The sequence below is a fragment of the Eretmochelys imbricata genome, chromosome 6 (genome assembly GCF_965152235.1).
Source record: "Eretmochelys imbricata isolate rEreImb1 chromosome 6, rEreImb1.hap1, whole genome shotgun sequence".
NCBI lineage: Eukaryota > Metazoa > Chordata > Testudines > Cheloniidae > Eretmochelys > Eretmochelys imbricata.
In genome coordinates this window covers 12072541-12087440 of record NC_135577.1, presented here as the reverse complement: position 1 = coordinate 12087440, position 14900 = coordinate 12072541, and the positions used below count along the sequence as shown (strand labels likewise).

At 56.7% G+C, this 14900-nt stretch overlaps 1 protein-coding gene across 1 annotated transcript; it reads right to left on the bottom strand.

The window, feature by feature from the left end:
- Positions 1-6585: 6585 nt before the first annotated feature.
- Positions 6586-12170, bottom strand: LOC144266428 (calcium-binding protein 2-like). Its single transcript, XM_077819881.1, has 6 exons — positions 11925-12170; positions 9508-9538; positions 8769-8912; positions 7794-7903; positions 7528-7675; positions 6586-6666 (listed from the first exon to the last, which is right to left on the bottom strand). The coding sequence occupies exons 1-6, from the start codon at positions 12168-12170 to the stop codon at positions 6638-6640; spliced, it is 708 nt and encodes a 235-aa protein (XP_077676007.1). The 3' UTR covers positions 6586-6637.
- Between the last annotated feature and the right edge of the window lie 2730 nt (positions 12171-14900).

Here is a 14900-nt window from a genome sequence, read left to right as displayed (position 1 = left end):
TGAGGAGCAGCTTTGAGGGACCCAAGAGCTGATTCTCTCTAGGGGGCTGGGAGCTAGGGGTCTTGCCCCAGGCCTTGAGCCTGGTCTGTCTCCAGCACTGAGATCCCCATGGTCCACAAAAAGAGTTAGATCCCAGGGGGAAGTGCTGGAGCAATGGGGGGCAGTTGAGATGGAAGGCTGGCCCAGTGGTTACGACACTGGCTTTGAGGGGCCTGGATTCAAGTTCCAGCTTTCCCATGTGCTCCCTGGGTAACCTTGGGCAAATCATGTAGCCTCTGGGCCTCAATTGCCCCATCTGTACAATGGGGATCACAGCACTGCTCTGCCTCATGGGGAGCTGCGAGGGTCAATACGCTAAGGGGTGCACAGGTGGTAGCTTGTGTCAACTGAGTGCACTGCACCCTATGGGCTCCATGCATCCCTCCATCCCCCCCACAGCTCCCTGCTGCCACCTGCCATCCCCCTCTATTGCAGGGACTCTCTGCATCCCCCCAGTCCCTGTGTGCCCCCATTCTCTCATGCTAGGGACTCCCTGTGCCCCCCACTGGCCCCTTCCCCTATATCAGGGCCACCCATCTCCTCCCCACCTCCCCATGCCAGGGTCTGTGTGCACCCATCCATTCCCATTTTCTCCAATATCAGGTTCCTCCAATCTCCACCCCACCAGGGATCCCAGGTACCCCTATAGAGGGGTTGCTCACCAGCCAGCGAGAGTGGCTGGAGCAGCCTCTTCAGCTCCAGCACCTCCTGGCTATAGTCACTGTTAGGCTGGGGAGTGGCACCTTCCCACGCCTCAGCCCTCTGGCCAGGTCCCATCCAGCCCCACTCCTTCAGGTGAATCAGTCCCTGAAGAGTGGACAAGTCTCTACCAGGAGTCTAGCTCAGTTGGACTCGCTGGTCAGTGCTTGTGGCATAAAGCAGGAGGGCTGAAGCCCAGACACGCAATCACGGAGTCAGTGAGGCTACAGGGCCTACCCTGGAGGAAGAGTGAGACCCCTTGAGGGTCTAACAAACTGAAGGGGTTCCTCCAAGAAACTGTTTAAAAGGTGCAATGTAGCACCAATCCTGTGGCAGTTGGTGTGAGCAGTGGGATACTGAATGTATCAGTAGTATTTTGCAATACTGACTTGCTGAAGTAAAAAACAAGGTTAGTCAAAGGAAAAAGCAAGAAAATGGCATATAACTATCTCCCTAAGAAGGACATCATAAACCTGTGCTGGGAGAGAGGGTTAAGCATTGGAAAGCTCAACAAGAAGCAACTGAGTGCATGGCTGAAGAAGGATGATTGGACCAAGAACCAGATTCCAGAGCCAGTTGAAGTTCTAAGGGGGTCCAAGATCAAGAAAAGCCACAGCAGCAGCAAGGCGGCCTCAAGACCTGATTCTCCTTTCAGCAGGGAACCTTCATGACCTGGTTTCCCATTAATAGACTTGAAGTGGTGAGAATTGGAGCTGGGAGCTAAGGATCTTCAAGTAGAGCGGCAGAGACTGGAGGACTGTGCAAGGGAGGGAGCTGACCAGAAGAAGCAGCAAAAACATGAAAAAGAACACAGAAGCATGAACTGGAGATGGAGAAATGGAAGTGGGGAAAGACCTCAGGAAGCCTAGATACCAAACAGTTGCCCCAGTTTAAGGGGATGATATAGATGCCAAAATCACTGCCTTTGAGAAGCCTTGTGATTTGAACCAGGATGACCCTGCTTACCAGCTCCAATGTCTTACCCACTAACTCAGTACCAGGGTACAATGCAGACATGTGAGTAGCTTTGTCACCCCTGCCCTCTAACCTGGGGTGCCCTTTACACGACTTTGCTACTGTAGACTCCAGTCTGGACAACTCACAAACAACAAGTCACTCCCAGCTGTGTCTGTGTGTGGGCTGCAGCCAGCCAGCCACACATGGATGATGCTCTGGCTTTCACCAGCCTTGACTATATTTCAGGGTGACACTAGCATACCCCCAGTCCTAGATTTTCCCCAGAAACGTACATCCTGTGCTGCCCAGCCCTTTCCTGGCCAACACATGTTCACTTAAAGTCCATCATTTTATTCATAGAAATGATATGCACCCACCTGCTGTCCTAAATGGAGGTTCCCAAACACTTCTGTTTAGACACACTGGATTAGATAAAGCAAGTTTATTAGCTACAGAGGGAGAGAGCTTTGAAGTGAATACATAATGAAGCATAAAAGTCAGAAAGGGTTACAAGAAAAGTAAAGATAAAACACAACTAAAGCCTCCCTGAACGAACGATGTTAAATTCACAGCAAAATTTCTCTCACCACATGCTCTCAACAGTTTTACGGGCCAAACTTAGACTATAGACTAGACTATCAGGGTTGGAAGGGACCTCAGGAGGTCATCTAGTCCAACCCCCTGCTCAAAGCAGGACCAATCCCCAACTTCCTAGGCCAAACCCTCTCTCCCCGCACAGGTTTATGATGTCCTTCTTAGGGAGATAGTTATATGCCATTTTCTTGCTTCTTCCTTTGACTAACCTTGTTTTTTACTTCAGCAAGTCAGTATTGCAAAATACTACTGATGCATTCAGTATCCCACTTCTAACACCAACTGCCACAGGATTGGTACTACATTGCATCTTTTAAACAGTTTCTTGGAGGAACCCCTTCAGTGTGTTAGACCCTCAAGGGGTCTCACTCTTCCTCCAGGGTAGGCCCTGTAGCCTCACTGACTCCGTGATTGCGTTTCTGGGCTTCTGTGTAACGGCTGCTTCCTTTGTTCCTTCTGGTGCAGCAAATCGATGGACAGAGTGAAAGGAAGGAGGAGTCCCTTGGGGTGTCTGCCCCCTTTTTTATAGTCCTGTCCCCACTTTGAGATGCATTTCCAGCTGGGAACAGGCGACAGACAGCCTGTGTGGAGTGGAACCCCAGGCTGGTTCTTTGCTAAGATGTAGGGTTTTTGGTTTGGGGTTTTTTTGCCCCTGCCCCCTTTCCTGCCAAAGAATGGCCACTTAGCAGGTAATGGCCCTGCTTGTTGACACCAGGCTGAGGCATCAGTTTGTCCTTCCTCTCTGAGGAACTGGTTTGGCCACTCCCCAGAAGACTCTGGAAAACCTACTTCTAGTCATGATCTCCGCTTATGTTTAGAACTTCCCATAGAACGTGGCTATGTATATTTTGCCATGATATTATTGATCAGCAAATTATGAGTTTTTTCACGGATACCTCTCACGGCATGCCTTGTACAATAGGGTGTGGACTCAGGGGTACAGTCTGTCTCACTCGGTTCCAAAGCAATACAGGTATACAGCCAAACGGATGGAATTGATAGTGGGGGCCATGAACAATTTGAAAAGACTCCACTGCTTAAATCTGAAATGACACCTGAGGCTTACAGGAAAAGGTTTGGAGTGTATGCAAAAGATCAAGGTTGTGACACATATGGAAGCCACCACCCTGATGGAAGAATGATGATGGGGCAAAGATGCAGGTGTCACTACACTGGAGGATCTGGGGAACAACTTTGTAAGATATGTCCCTACAAGCTTAAAACATGGTTAGTGGACAGAAAGCCTAAGGCTGTAGTGGGAGCAGAAGGTTAATGGGAAGACATTCATGGGCTGGAGGGACTGTGGGACAGAGAGAATCCTTGCTGGTGAAACCCCATCAAATCCTGAAAGGCAGGACAACCTGAAGGAAGGTTGCAAATGGGAAGCCATTGGCCCTACCTATGGCTGAGATCCCTTGGCAGACACAGGAAGGATCAGGGTGGCTGGTCTCCAGGACATCAGCTTTGACTTCCTTTTTGGGAATGAATGTGTCACTTTAAGATAAAATTCAGCCCCTCCTCCTGGACTAGCCCAGAGTCTGAACCAAGCAGACCGGAGGTGTTAGTGACAGTGCATATAGGGAGAAGGAGGAAAGGTTAAGGTCGGGAGACCCGTAAGCAGACGGCTGTATCCAAGTGGGGCAGAGGAATGGACCCAGCCATCTCCACACAGCAGATGTGAGTCACATGGGCTCAGGCACAACTTCCCTGAGGCCTGCTGCTGTGACCAAGGGAGCCAGCCTGGGGAAGTAGAGGCCAGGCTAGGTCCGGTGGTGGCTGAGGCCCTAGCTAAGTGTGGGAGGACGTGGGCAGGGCAGGACAACTGCCAGACATATTTGTCCTGCTCAGCAGGAAGAAGCCCCAGGGAAGGGTAAAGCAGCTGGACAGCAACTACTGGACTTGGACACAACTTGTCAGGGCATGGCCATGGACCTGATGGGTGCGCCTACCCAAGACAGTCTGAATCACAGCCCATCGGGGCTGGGGACCATAAGACAGGACTCTGTCCTGAGGGTGAGGGCAACAGGTTGACCCCACCAGACGCTCACGGGGTCACTTCCTAGCCAACCTAGGGGTCAGGACACCCCAGTCTGCAGCCAGGATGGCTGACCCATGGAGGAATGTGGGTTCCCTGCCCTCATCTTTCCCTGGAAAAAGACAGGGAGGAGGTAGTGGCAGGACTCAGTTTCAAACCCAAAGGGTCTGGGGTGGCCAAAGGGCTGGGGACCGCATGGAAATTTCCCATGTGCACCCTGCTCGTGTCATCGAGCAGAACAGACCAAAGGGAGGGTGTGAAACAGCTCTGCCCTGTGCTGTGAAACCTGTACGCTTGGTTAGAAACTGTGCTGTACGCATCTCACAAGTGCCAGGTAGAACTGCTACCATGGAAATGGGCATTATGCTAGGGCGTCTCCTAATAACCATGGTGGGCTCGAACCTCCCAGGTCAAAGGGTAAAGCTGTCTTGCTCAGTTCGGCCCCCAAGGGAGGAGAGCTGTGCTGAAGTGGAAATCTTCTGTAATATTTTTATGAATCTTGTGTGCCTCAGTTTCCCTCTGTACTGTGTTGCTAACCAGTTTGGGAGTGGAGAGTTAAATCAGTTCTTGGGGGGGCTGTGTGGGGCAGGAGGGGAGTGTGTATGTGAGAGACTTGCTGTCTGGGCCGCAATGAATAGGTTCATCAGGAAACTGGTTGAAACTGACCCAGCTCAAGAGAGGGTCCTGAGAGACAATGGGAAGCCCTAAGGACTGGACACTGGACAGCAGGCAGGGCTGTGAATTCTGCATGTCCTTGCCTGGAGCCAAAGGATTGGGAGGTGACCAGTGGAGGACCAAGAGTGGGCTTCTGGAAGAACCTGGCCCCGACTAAGGACGCCAGAGAGACACAGTGCCTGAGATGGAATTTGCTACAGCAAGGCAGGTGGTTTGCTCGGGCTTGGCCAGAAGGATTGTGCTTTAACCTTCCTTTCTTTGGGCTACCCTCAGGACTTGGAAAGCTGTATGCCAGGGGACTAACCAACCCTGCCCTGGTTGGAAAAGCTGCCCCGTGTCACTGCAAATACCCGCTGGAGTGCATCAGGCCCTGGAGAGTTACACATCCCTAAGCGGACTTCTGGCTCAGTTGGCCTTGCTGGGCAGAGCTCCCCACATGAGGCAGGAGGGCTGGAGCCCAGAGGCAAGTGAGGGTGTGGCCGGCCCTGGAGGAAGAGGGTGTGGCCGGCCCTGGAGGCCCCTTGGGGGCCTGGTCCACTGAGCAGAGTCCTCCAAAGCAGTGGTTCCCAATGTTTTTCTCTGCCATGGCATACCTTGATACCATCATATGACTCCTGTAACGTCAAGTTCATATGACTGTAGTGTAACGTTGCGTCTATCATAGGTCACTCTTAATTTTGAATCTTGAATATTCAGGAACCAACCCATAACGAGGCTAGTAGGGTTAAAATCCAAACAAACATGGTGGCTAGCATTAGATTGCGATCTGTCATTTGTGCCAGAATTAACATTTTCAGACAGTGGAAACTAACATTAAAGCTAAATATAAGAACTCTGGACGTAAGCATGCTCAGTGGAGACAACAACACACCCTTGAGAATAATATTTTGGGATGACAAGCAATTAATAATTAATCATTTCTGGTCATTCCCAAAATAGTCTTCCCAAGTACATGTCACTTTCTCCACTGTTTTTAAATGTGATATAATTAATTATAATGCCGTTCCAGGTCTGGCTCGTTTCAGCTTTTACCCTAAGTCAAAAGTAAATATAAAATTTAGGCTTGAATTGTATGTCTTTTTTTATGTGCATCACCATCAAAGGCTCATTGCAGCACATTGCATTCATCAGGGCACGTCTGTCTGTGTTTACTTTTTCTCCCTCTTAGCCTCACTTTGGGGAATGGAATGTGACGTGTGCATAGTATTTGAAAGGGGCCTCGTCCCAGAGAGCAAACGTACAGACTGCCATCCAGCTCCGATGCTCATTGAAATACAAGGGAAGGTTTTTTATTCTTACGTGTAGTTTTTTAATAAATTCCACAGCCCGCCTATTGGGCTCCCAGCTGGGGTGCAGGGCCTGCCCTCGTCAGAGACTTAGCAGCCCCCCAGTGGGGTTGCCAACTGGGCATTCAGGCCCCTGCTCCCTGGCAGCGCACTGTGAGGGAGAGGGGCCAGCAGAAGGGCAGGCAGACCCGGTGGGAGGGGTCTTCTTAGAAAGGCCCATAAGGGAGTCGTGAGGGAACTTCCTGCTGGCGAAGAAGGGGGGTCACCAGTTGTCAAGAAGTGGGGATCCACTTGGAGCTGCTCGGGTCCCCTGGAGGCTGGAATGGCGATGGCGATGGGGGTGAGGGCCTTGTTAGCGGGAGGACAACATCATCACAAACTCTGAGAGAGACACAACGTGGGACCTGGAGTGAGCAAACACCAGCGCCTCCCAATGCACATCCTGCACAGCACAGCCGGACTGCACTGTCCTGTGCTACCCCACACTGCATCCCACCCCCTAGACTGTAACCCGTGCCACAGCTCCCCCTACCAGGCTTCAGGATGCTGCTGCCCACCCCAAGCAGTGCATGTAGAGCTTCCACAGGAGGGGGCACAGGGCTGTAGGGGGCTGTGAAGGGCAGGGTGAGGGCTTGGAGCAGCCAAAGGGCAGGAATCATGCCCCCCGGGAGACAGGATGCTGGGGGGAGATTGTCCCCTCCACCCCGCAGCCATCACTGCCACTCCTCTCATTTGCCCCTCCCCAGTCCTAGCTTTGGCTCCCTCCCCTCCTCCATCCAATCCCAAAGGAGGCAGCTCTGCCCCCAGGCACCCTGTGAAAAAACAGCCCTCCTGGGGCTCTAGAAAGTGGGTCTGAGCCTCACCCTGTTCTGGAGGGGGTGGGGGGTGGCTCTTTAGCCCAGGGACCTAGACCCTATAGTTCTGGGTTAAGGGCCCAGCACACAACTAAACACAAGGGGGAGAGCACAGAGAGGACTGCGGGGGTGGGAGGGTGTCACAGGAAGACACTGGCAGGGAGAGAAGGGGGAGATCTCTGCAGGGATGAGTCCTTGCTGTGGGGGGGGGGGGGGGCAGAGGAGGTATCCCTAGGGCTCAGTATGAAGGGAGGTGGGGGGTCTCTAGCACCAGTGGGTGGGAGGCAGGTTCCCAAAGGCCAGTGCAGTCAGTAGGGTGAGGGGAGTCCCTGGGGTCAATGGGTTCCCCAGGGGGTTGGTGGGGTGGGGGCTGCAGAGGGTCTCTCACCGTCAAAGTCCACGTGGCCGTCCCCATTGAGGTCAACGTCGCGCAGGATCTCCTCCACCTCCGGCAGCGGGACCTGCTCCCCCAGCAGGGCCAGGAGGGCGTCCTTCAGCTCCACGCTGCTGATCTCCCCGTCCCCGTTCCTGTCCAACTGGGGGCAGGGGAACAGAGAATGGGGTGAGCGTGGGACCACCCGACTGGATGGGTGCAGCCACATCCCCACCTGCTCCCCCTCCCCCCTGTGCCCATGTTCCCCTACACCCCCATACCTCACGGAAGGCGATCTTGAGCTCACGCACCCCCACCATGTGGGCCGTCTCCTCCCGCAGTTTCGGCCCCATCATCTCCACAAAGTCCTCAAAGTCCACGCGCCCACCCACTGCAGGAGAGACAAGGAAATCAGTGCCCAGCCCCCGCAATGGGGAGGGGTCCCACGGAGGGAAGTCACATCAGGGGAGTGGGGTCTCTCTGGGACAGGGGCAGGTCTCACAGGGGGAAGCAGTGTGAGGGGAGGGGGCGTCTCTCTGGGGCAGGGGCAGGTCCTATGGCGGGGGAGCAGTGCGAGGGAATGGGAGTCTCTCTGGGGCAGGGGCAGGGTCCCACGGGGGGACCAGTGTGAGGGGAGGGGTGTCTATCTGGGGCAGAGGCAGGGGCAGGTCCCACGGCGGGAGCAGTGAAAGGGGAGGTGGATCTCTCTGGAGTAGAGGCAGGTCCCACGGCGGGAGCAGTGTGAGGGGACGGGGGTTTCTCTAGGGCAGGGGGAGGGTCCCATGGGGCAGAGGAGTGTGAGGGGATGGGGGTCTCTCTGGGGCAGGGGAAGATCCCACAGGGGGGAGCAGTGTGAGGAGGGGGGTCTCTCTGGGGCAGGGGCAGGTCCCACAGGGGGGAGCAGTCTGAGGGGATGGAGGTCTCTTTCGGGGGCCAGTGCTGGGTCCCAAGGTGGGAGCAGTGTGAGTGGACGGGGGTTTCTCTAGGGCAGGGGGAGGGTCCCATGGGGCAGAGGAGTGTGAGGGGATGGGGGTCTCTCTGGGGCAGGGGAAGATCCCACAGGGGGGAGCAGTGTGAGGAGGGGGGTCTCTCTGGGGCAGGGGCAGGTCCCACAGTGGGGAACAGTCTGAGGGGAGGGGGGTCTCTCTGGGGCAGGGACAGGTCCCACAGAGGGAGCAGTGAGAAGGGGTCTCACGGGTGGGTGAGATGCAGTGCGGGGAGGGACCCCTGAGGGTACAGCCATTCCCCACACTCACTCCTCATCTTGATGTGCTGGGAGATCTCAATGAGCTCCATCTCGGTGGGCATGTAGCCCATGGTGCGCATGCAGGCGCCCAGGTCCTTGTAGCTCACAAAGCCATCCTGGTCCGTGTCGAACTCCTTGAAGGCGTCCAGCAGCTCTGCCAAGAGGAAGAGCCAGAGCCACCCTCAGCGCTGGGGTGCCTATCCCGGGCGTCCCCCTGGGGGTTCCAGGGAAACCAGCCACAGTGGGGTGAGAACTGGGTCAGAACCAACCCGAACTGGCCATCGATGCATGGGGGTGACCCCTTCTTTGGCCGCTGCACTGATGCCACCCAGCGCCCAAGACCCTGCTGCCAGGACCCCCAGGGATGCACGGTGAGGGGTTCCACCACTAACAGTGGTTCCAGCTGGGACGCCCCCTAGTGGTCATTCTAATTGTAAAGTGGGCAATGCCAGGTGGGACATGCTACCCAGAATCCTCTGCTGCAGGCTGGGCATGCCTAGGTTTGCCCAGAGACATTCTAGCCCAGGACAGGGTCACAACTGGGAGAGTCTACAAATAAATCCAGACCCACCCCCTCAGATTGGCAGGCACTGTGCCCTTCCTTGTGTCCCTGGCCATTGACCCAGAGGGGACTGGGCATGTCTGAGAGACAGGCACAATCTATTGCCCCACCTCTAAGAGGTCAAACAGACATGCCTGGGCCCCAGTGCCCCCCTTCCAGGGGCAGGCCCCCACTCCTGCCAACTCACCATCCAGTTCTACTGGGGAAAGATCTCTCTCCTGGGGGCAGAAAGAAGAGCAGGCAGTTAGACCCCAGGAACGTGGGGAGGACCCCCCTTAGATAGGCAGCCCCGGTACAGAGCTGTTGTCAGGGAAACCCTCCCCACAAAACCCACCCCTAGGAGCCATGCCAGCATGGCAAGCAGGGTCAGGAGCCAGGGCAGGAGATAGCAGGAAAGGGCTAACTGGGAAAAACTCCCCCCATCCCAGAGCAAGCAGGGATTGAACAAGGCAAGTGGGGGAGGGCAGAGGGTAGAGCAGCCCCAAAAAGCAAGCAGGGGTGGACGACAGGGGCTCCATGCCCAGAGTGTTTCCGTGGCTCCCAGGGATGCTGGGAGCTCAGTGCTAATGCCCCCAACCGCTGCCCTTTGTAACTCGATCCCCATCACCTTCCCCACTAGCCTTGAACAGCAGGGTCAGCGCAGCAGAGCCACACGCCCCCAGCCCCACAGCACAGCCAGCACCCCACGCCAGCCTGCCTCAGCCAACTGGCCCCCTAGCGCCTGAACCAGCCAGTGCCCCCGCCCCAGGCCCAGATCAGAGCTGGCGTCCCCTAGAGGGGAAAGGCCTTGTGTTCCATTCGCTGCCCCCTGAGCCAGGCAGTCCTCCCCCACTCCAGGGCCAGATCAGAGCCAGCATCCCTTAGAGGATTTTGGGCTCGGCAGTGATATTTTATTGGAGAAATGTGAGGAGGGGTCTCATCTCTTTGAGCACACACCTCATTGCAGAGAGGGGTGATGTGAAGGGTCCAGTGGGGGAGGGAAGGCGCGGGAGGTGCTGTCAGGGTGGCAACTTCATTTAGAAGCCACAGAAGCGGGTGAGAAATCCCAGCCAAAATTAACCTGCTGAAACTGGGATTAAGGAGATTGTGGGCAAAGCTGTGATCTCCAGCCCCAGCCTGGTTCAACGGCCAGCTCCCAGTGCCCCCCACCCCACCCACACTCCAGCCCTCCAATGGTTCAACCCGTTCAACCCCTGCCCCACTCCCCCCAGCAGGGCCCTGCTCCCCACGCCATTGCCTGAGAGCCCCTACTCCCCCATCTCTGACTGGCCCCGGCACTGGCTGCCCCACGCCCAGGGATAATGGGATTGGCGGGCTCCCAAGAGGGAGCTGAGAAGGGGTTATTTATACCAGCTAATCGGGGTGATAGGGTGCAGGCAGCAGGGCCGTTGTTAAGCCCCAAGGGCGCCATGCCATGCTGCAGCCCACTGAGCTGCCTGGAGGGCAGAGAAGGACCTGGAGGATTGGGCTCCATCCCTCCAGGCTCTTGGCCCCAGGGAATGATGGGCACCAGTGGGGCTGTCCCATTTCCCATCTGGGAGTGGGGACCCCTGGCCCACCGGTGCCTGCAGTGCCCCGTTCTCCCCCACCCCTTGGGCCCTCTGAGCCTGCCCAGCGCCTCCCCGCTCTGGAGGAGCCTGGGGGCAGGGTGCCTGCCCCCCAGCACCGTTCTGGGCATCAGAAAGCTGTACGTGCTGCACAGCCACCCTGCCCTGCTGCCCCCATCCCACCCCAGCATGCCCCCACCATGATCGTGCCCACCCAGCCATGGTCCGCCCTCCCCACCCAACCAATCCAGCTAGCCATGCCTCATCTCACCCCAAAGAGCTCCCCAACCAACACCGTCCAACTGGCCATGCCCCCACTGCCTCCCTACTGCAGCTGCCTCTCCTCTCCCAGCCCACCCCCACACAGCACTCCCCACCCCACATGCCCAGCCCTTCTCACACCACAGCCTGTCCTCTCCATGCCCACACTTGCCGGGCACCTTTTTGCCCACATTTCCCCCTCTTCGTACCCATGATCCACCCTCTTCCCTCGAGCCCAGCCCCCCACAACAATCCATCCACTCCTCCTGCCCCCACACACCCATACCCCACCACCGCACCTGTATCTCTGCTCCTACCCCCTGTGCCTCCATACCCTGCCCCATCCCACCCCCATGTCCTCATCCCACTCTGCCCCCATGTCCTGACCTCCTCAAATCCCCATGCTGTGCCCCATCACTGCTCCCACTCCCATGTACCCATCCCTGCCCCCAACCTAGTGCCCCATGCCCCACACCCAGCACTCGCATGCTCCACCCTGGAGCCCCATGCCCGACCCTACACCCAGAGCCCCCATGCCCACCCCTGAACGCCATGCCCCGCCTCAATACCCCATGCCCTACCCTACACCCATGCCCCCCCGCGAAGCCCAATGCCTCACCTCAATGCTCCATGCTCCACCCCACACCCAGCACACCCATGCCCCACCCTGAAGCCCCATGTTCTGCCCCACTCCCGGAACCCCTATGCCCTGCCCCACATCCAGCACCCTCATGCCCTGCCTCCCTGGTGCCCCATCCTGCTCTGCCCCCCCCATCTCCGCCCAAGGCAAGCGCACCCTGCCGAAGACAGTGTTGAGGAAGGGCGAGTAGGCCTTGGTGGCGTCGGCATGGGCATCGGCGTGATGCTTCTTGCCATGTTTGCGCCCGTGGCTGGAGTGTGAGCTGCGACGCGACTCGGAGCCGGGGCTCTTGCTGGCTTTGGGCTCCTCCTCCTCCTTAGGGGGCGCCTGGCCCCCCTTATTCAGGTCCTGCCCCTCTCTGCATGTCTCCGACTCGACCTCATCTAGCCGCTTGTGGGGCATGGGGCCGGGCACCGGGGCGCGGCAGCCAGCTCTGGGACAGGCAGCTCCAGGTCGGGCACAGAGCAAGCGGACGGGACAGCGGGGCCTTAAGAAGGAGTCAGAGAAATCCTCTTATTTTCCCACCCCCGCCCCCAGGAACACCAGGGCTGAGGGGCAAAGCCAATTAGCTGGGATTACAGGCAGGACACTGGCAGCTCAGCCGCTCCAGCACCAGCCCCACCTGTATGAATTGCTGCCCCCCACCAGTGCCCCCTGGCACCCCCCCAGCTCCCTGTCCCTCTCCACTGCCCTCCACGGCTCCCCCTCCTCTCCTCACCCCCCCGCCACTGCCTCCCATGGCTCCCCTTCCTCTCACTACTGCCCCCCGATCCTCTCCCCTCCTCATCCCCCCCGTTGCCCCCACAACTCTCCAGCTCTCCCTCCCCACTGCCCCCTCACACTCCCCCTCCCCTCACTACTGCCCTCCTACCCCCAGCTCCCCCTCCCCTCCACCCCCCAAAACTCCCCCTCCGGGCCCCCCCCATGGCTTGCTCTTCCCCCTCCTTCCTCTCCCTCACCATTGCACCACCCACAGCTCCCTGTCCTCTTCCCACTCTGCTCTCTGCCCAGCTGTCTGTCTCCTGCCCACTGCCCTCCTCCATGGCTCCCCTCCACACAGTTCACCTTCCCCTCAGCACTGCCTTCCCCCTGCACTCCCCCTGTTGTGCCCATCCCCACCACTTCTGCTGCCCCCTCTCCTCCCTCATTCTTCCCAGTTTTCATAGCCTGGCCTAGAAGCTCAACCCAACCCCACACACCCCTGGGCCACTATCCAGCCCTGCCTGGAGAAACTGGGGATCCGCTGCTGGGGCGGGCGGGGCTGGCAGTGCAGGCTCCTCCCCCTCCCTGGTGTCAGAGCACCTCCTGCTAGGGAGGGCCCCCTATGTTAGAGCCACTGCCTCTGGATACTCAATGGCAAATCCACTACAACCAAGATATTCTTACCACTTTGGGTAGGCATAGGGCCCACAGTGCCCAATGCTCAAATGTATCTTGTGTCAGCAGCAAGGGGTGCAGAGGAACTCACTGGGGTCCTGCAGGTCTCTCACCTCTGGCGTCTGTCCCAAGGTCTGCAATAGTCTCTCATGTCACTCTCCATCCCTGACCAGTAAAAATCCTTCCTTAACCTCTCATGAGTCCTCTGTGCTCCCACATGCCCAACCGAAGGGCAGTCATGCGCCTGAAACCATTAACCACCACCCCCACCAACCAGTGCCGGGCAGGCACAAGTCTGCTTGTAAGGTTTCAGAGGGCTTTTGTTGTTCCTCAGGAGCTTCCCTGTACAACCTTCCTGCCCCTTCAGAAACCCTTTCCCTGCTTCCCCTCCCTGGGGTTCGTGAGGGGTGGCCCTGGATGCTTTCTAGAGTGGGGGCCACTCTCTGCTCCAGGCTGGCAGCTGCTAGCTGGGACAGTGTCTTCAGTTCATAGGGTTTAACTCCCCTGCTCCGGCCCGAGGTCAAGCTACTTTCCTCTGCTACGTGGCAGTTATAGTTGGTGTCGGCCTCTCCCACACCTGAAAGCACACTGCTTTCTCCTGCTGAGCTGGCGCTGGCTGTGCCCTCCCCACCCCGCCCGGTGGTTTCTTGGTCTTTACCATTTCCTTCTGGGATCAGAACATTGCATTTTTGCAGCAGGTTATCGCATTAACAGCTTTCGTCAGCGTTCAGCCATCCTTTCCCACCGGCCATTCTCTTTGAACACAATCCGGCACCCCCGCTTTTAAGGTACCCACCAAACCGTCTCACTCCAAACAAGAGCAGTGGAAGCTACCTCAAAGTAGGGGAACCATGAGTACCCAAACTGCGGCCCCGCCCCCTCCTGCCGGGCACTATCCCTTCTCCCCAAGCCCCGTCCTTGTGCCACCCCATCTTCCCAAGCCCCCAGCCTCCACTTGCTCCTCTCCGCCCCCTTCCACTCCCCATCACTCCCCCTTATGGCTGGTAACAAGTGATGGGTCCATAGCCTCCTGACCCCCGTGATTCCAAATGCACTTTAGCAAAAGGCACAGGAGTTTTCTATTGTCCCAGTGCCAGGAGATCTATCTTTCCTCCCTGCAGCTTGTCACAGTCCCTGACCATCTTTTCTCTGTCCAGAGAATTCTGGGCCCCACTGTCTCCACCCTCGGCATTCTTTACCATTCACCTTTCATAAACTCCAGTGGTGGAGACCTCACAAAATTAATCAGGCATCCCTCAAGCACCTCTGTGTTAATGACAGCTGTACTAACCTGGGCTGAACAGGACATAGTGTAACACAGAGACCTGGTTGTGGTTCAAACGCAGTGTCAGCGACTCTTGGCACACCTGATATGTTTGCTACACCTAACGCACGGTTGTCACGCTATAGAGCCAAAAGGTGGCATGTACGATATCAATGGAAAAACAAACAGCTCACTGGTCATTAATATCCTTGGGTGATGTATGCCTGGGTCTGTAGAAAGAGTTATAAATATAGGCCAGAATTATGTTCTTAAAATGTGTTTGGCAAGCAATGCATAAGCCCAGTCTGCCCTGGACAAAGAAATGGGTATTTGTTTGTCTAACCAACCTCATCCTCAGGCAGAGTCAACGAAGGCAGCTTTACATAAAAGGTAAACAAAGCCATCAACCTAGCGAGTGGGGGAGATAGCATCTTAGGTCTGGACCTCAAATGAATCAACTGATTGTTTACAATATTACTGTATTATGAAAA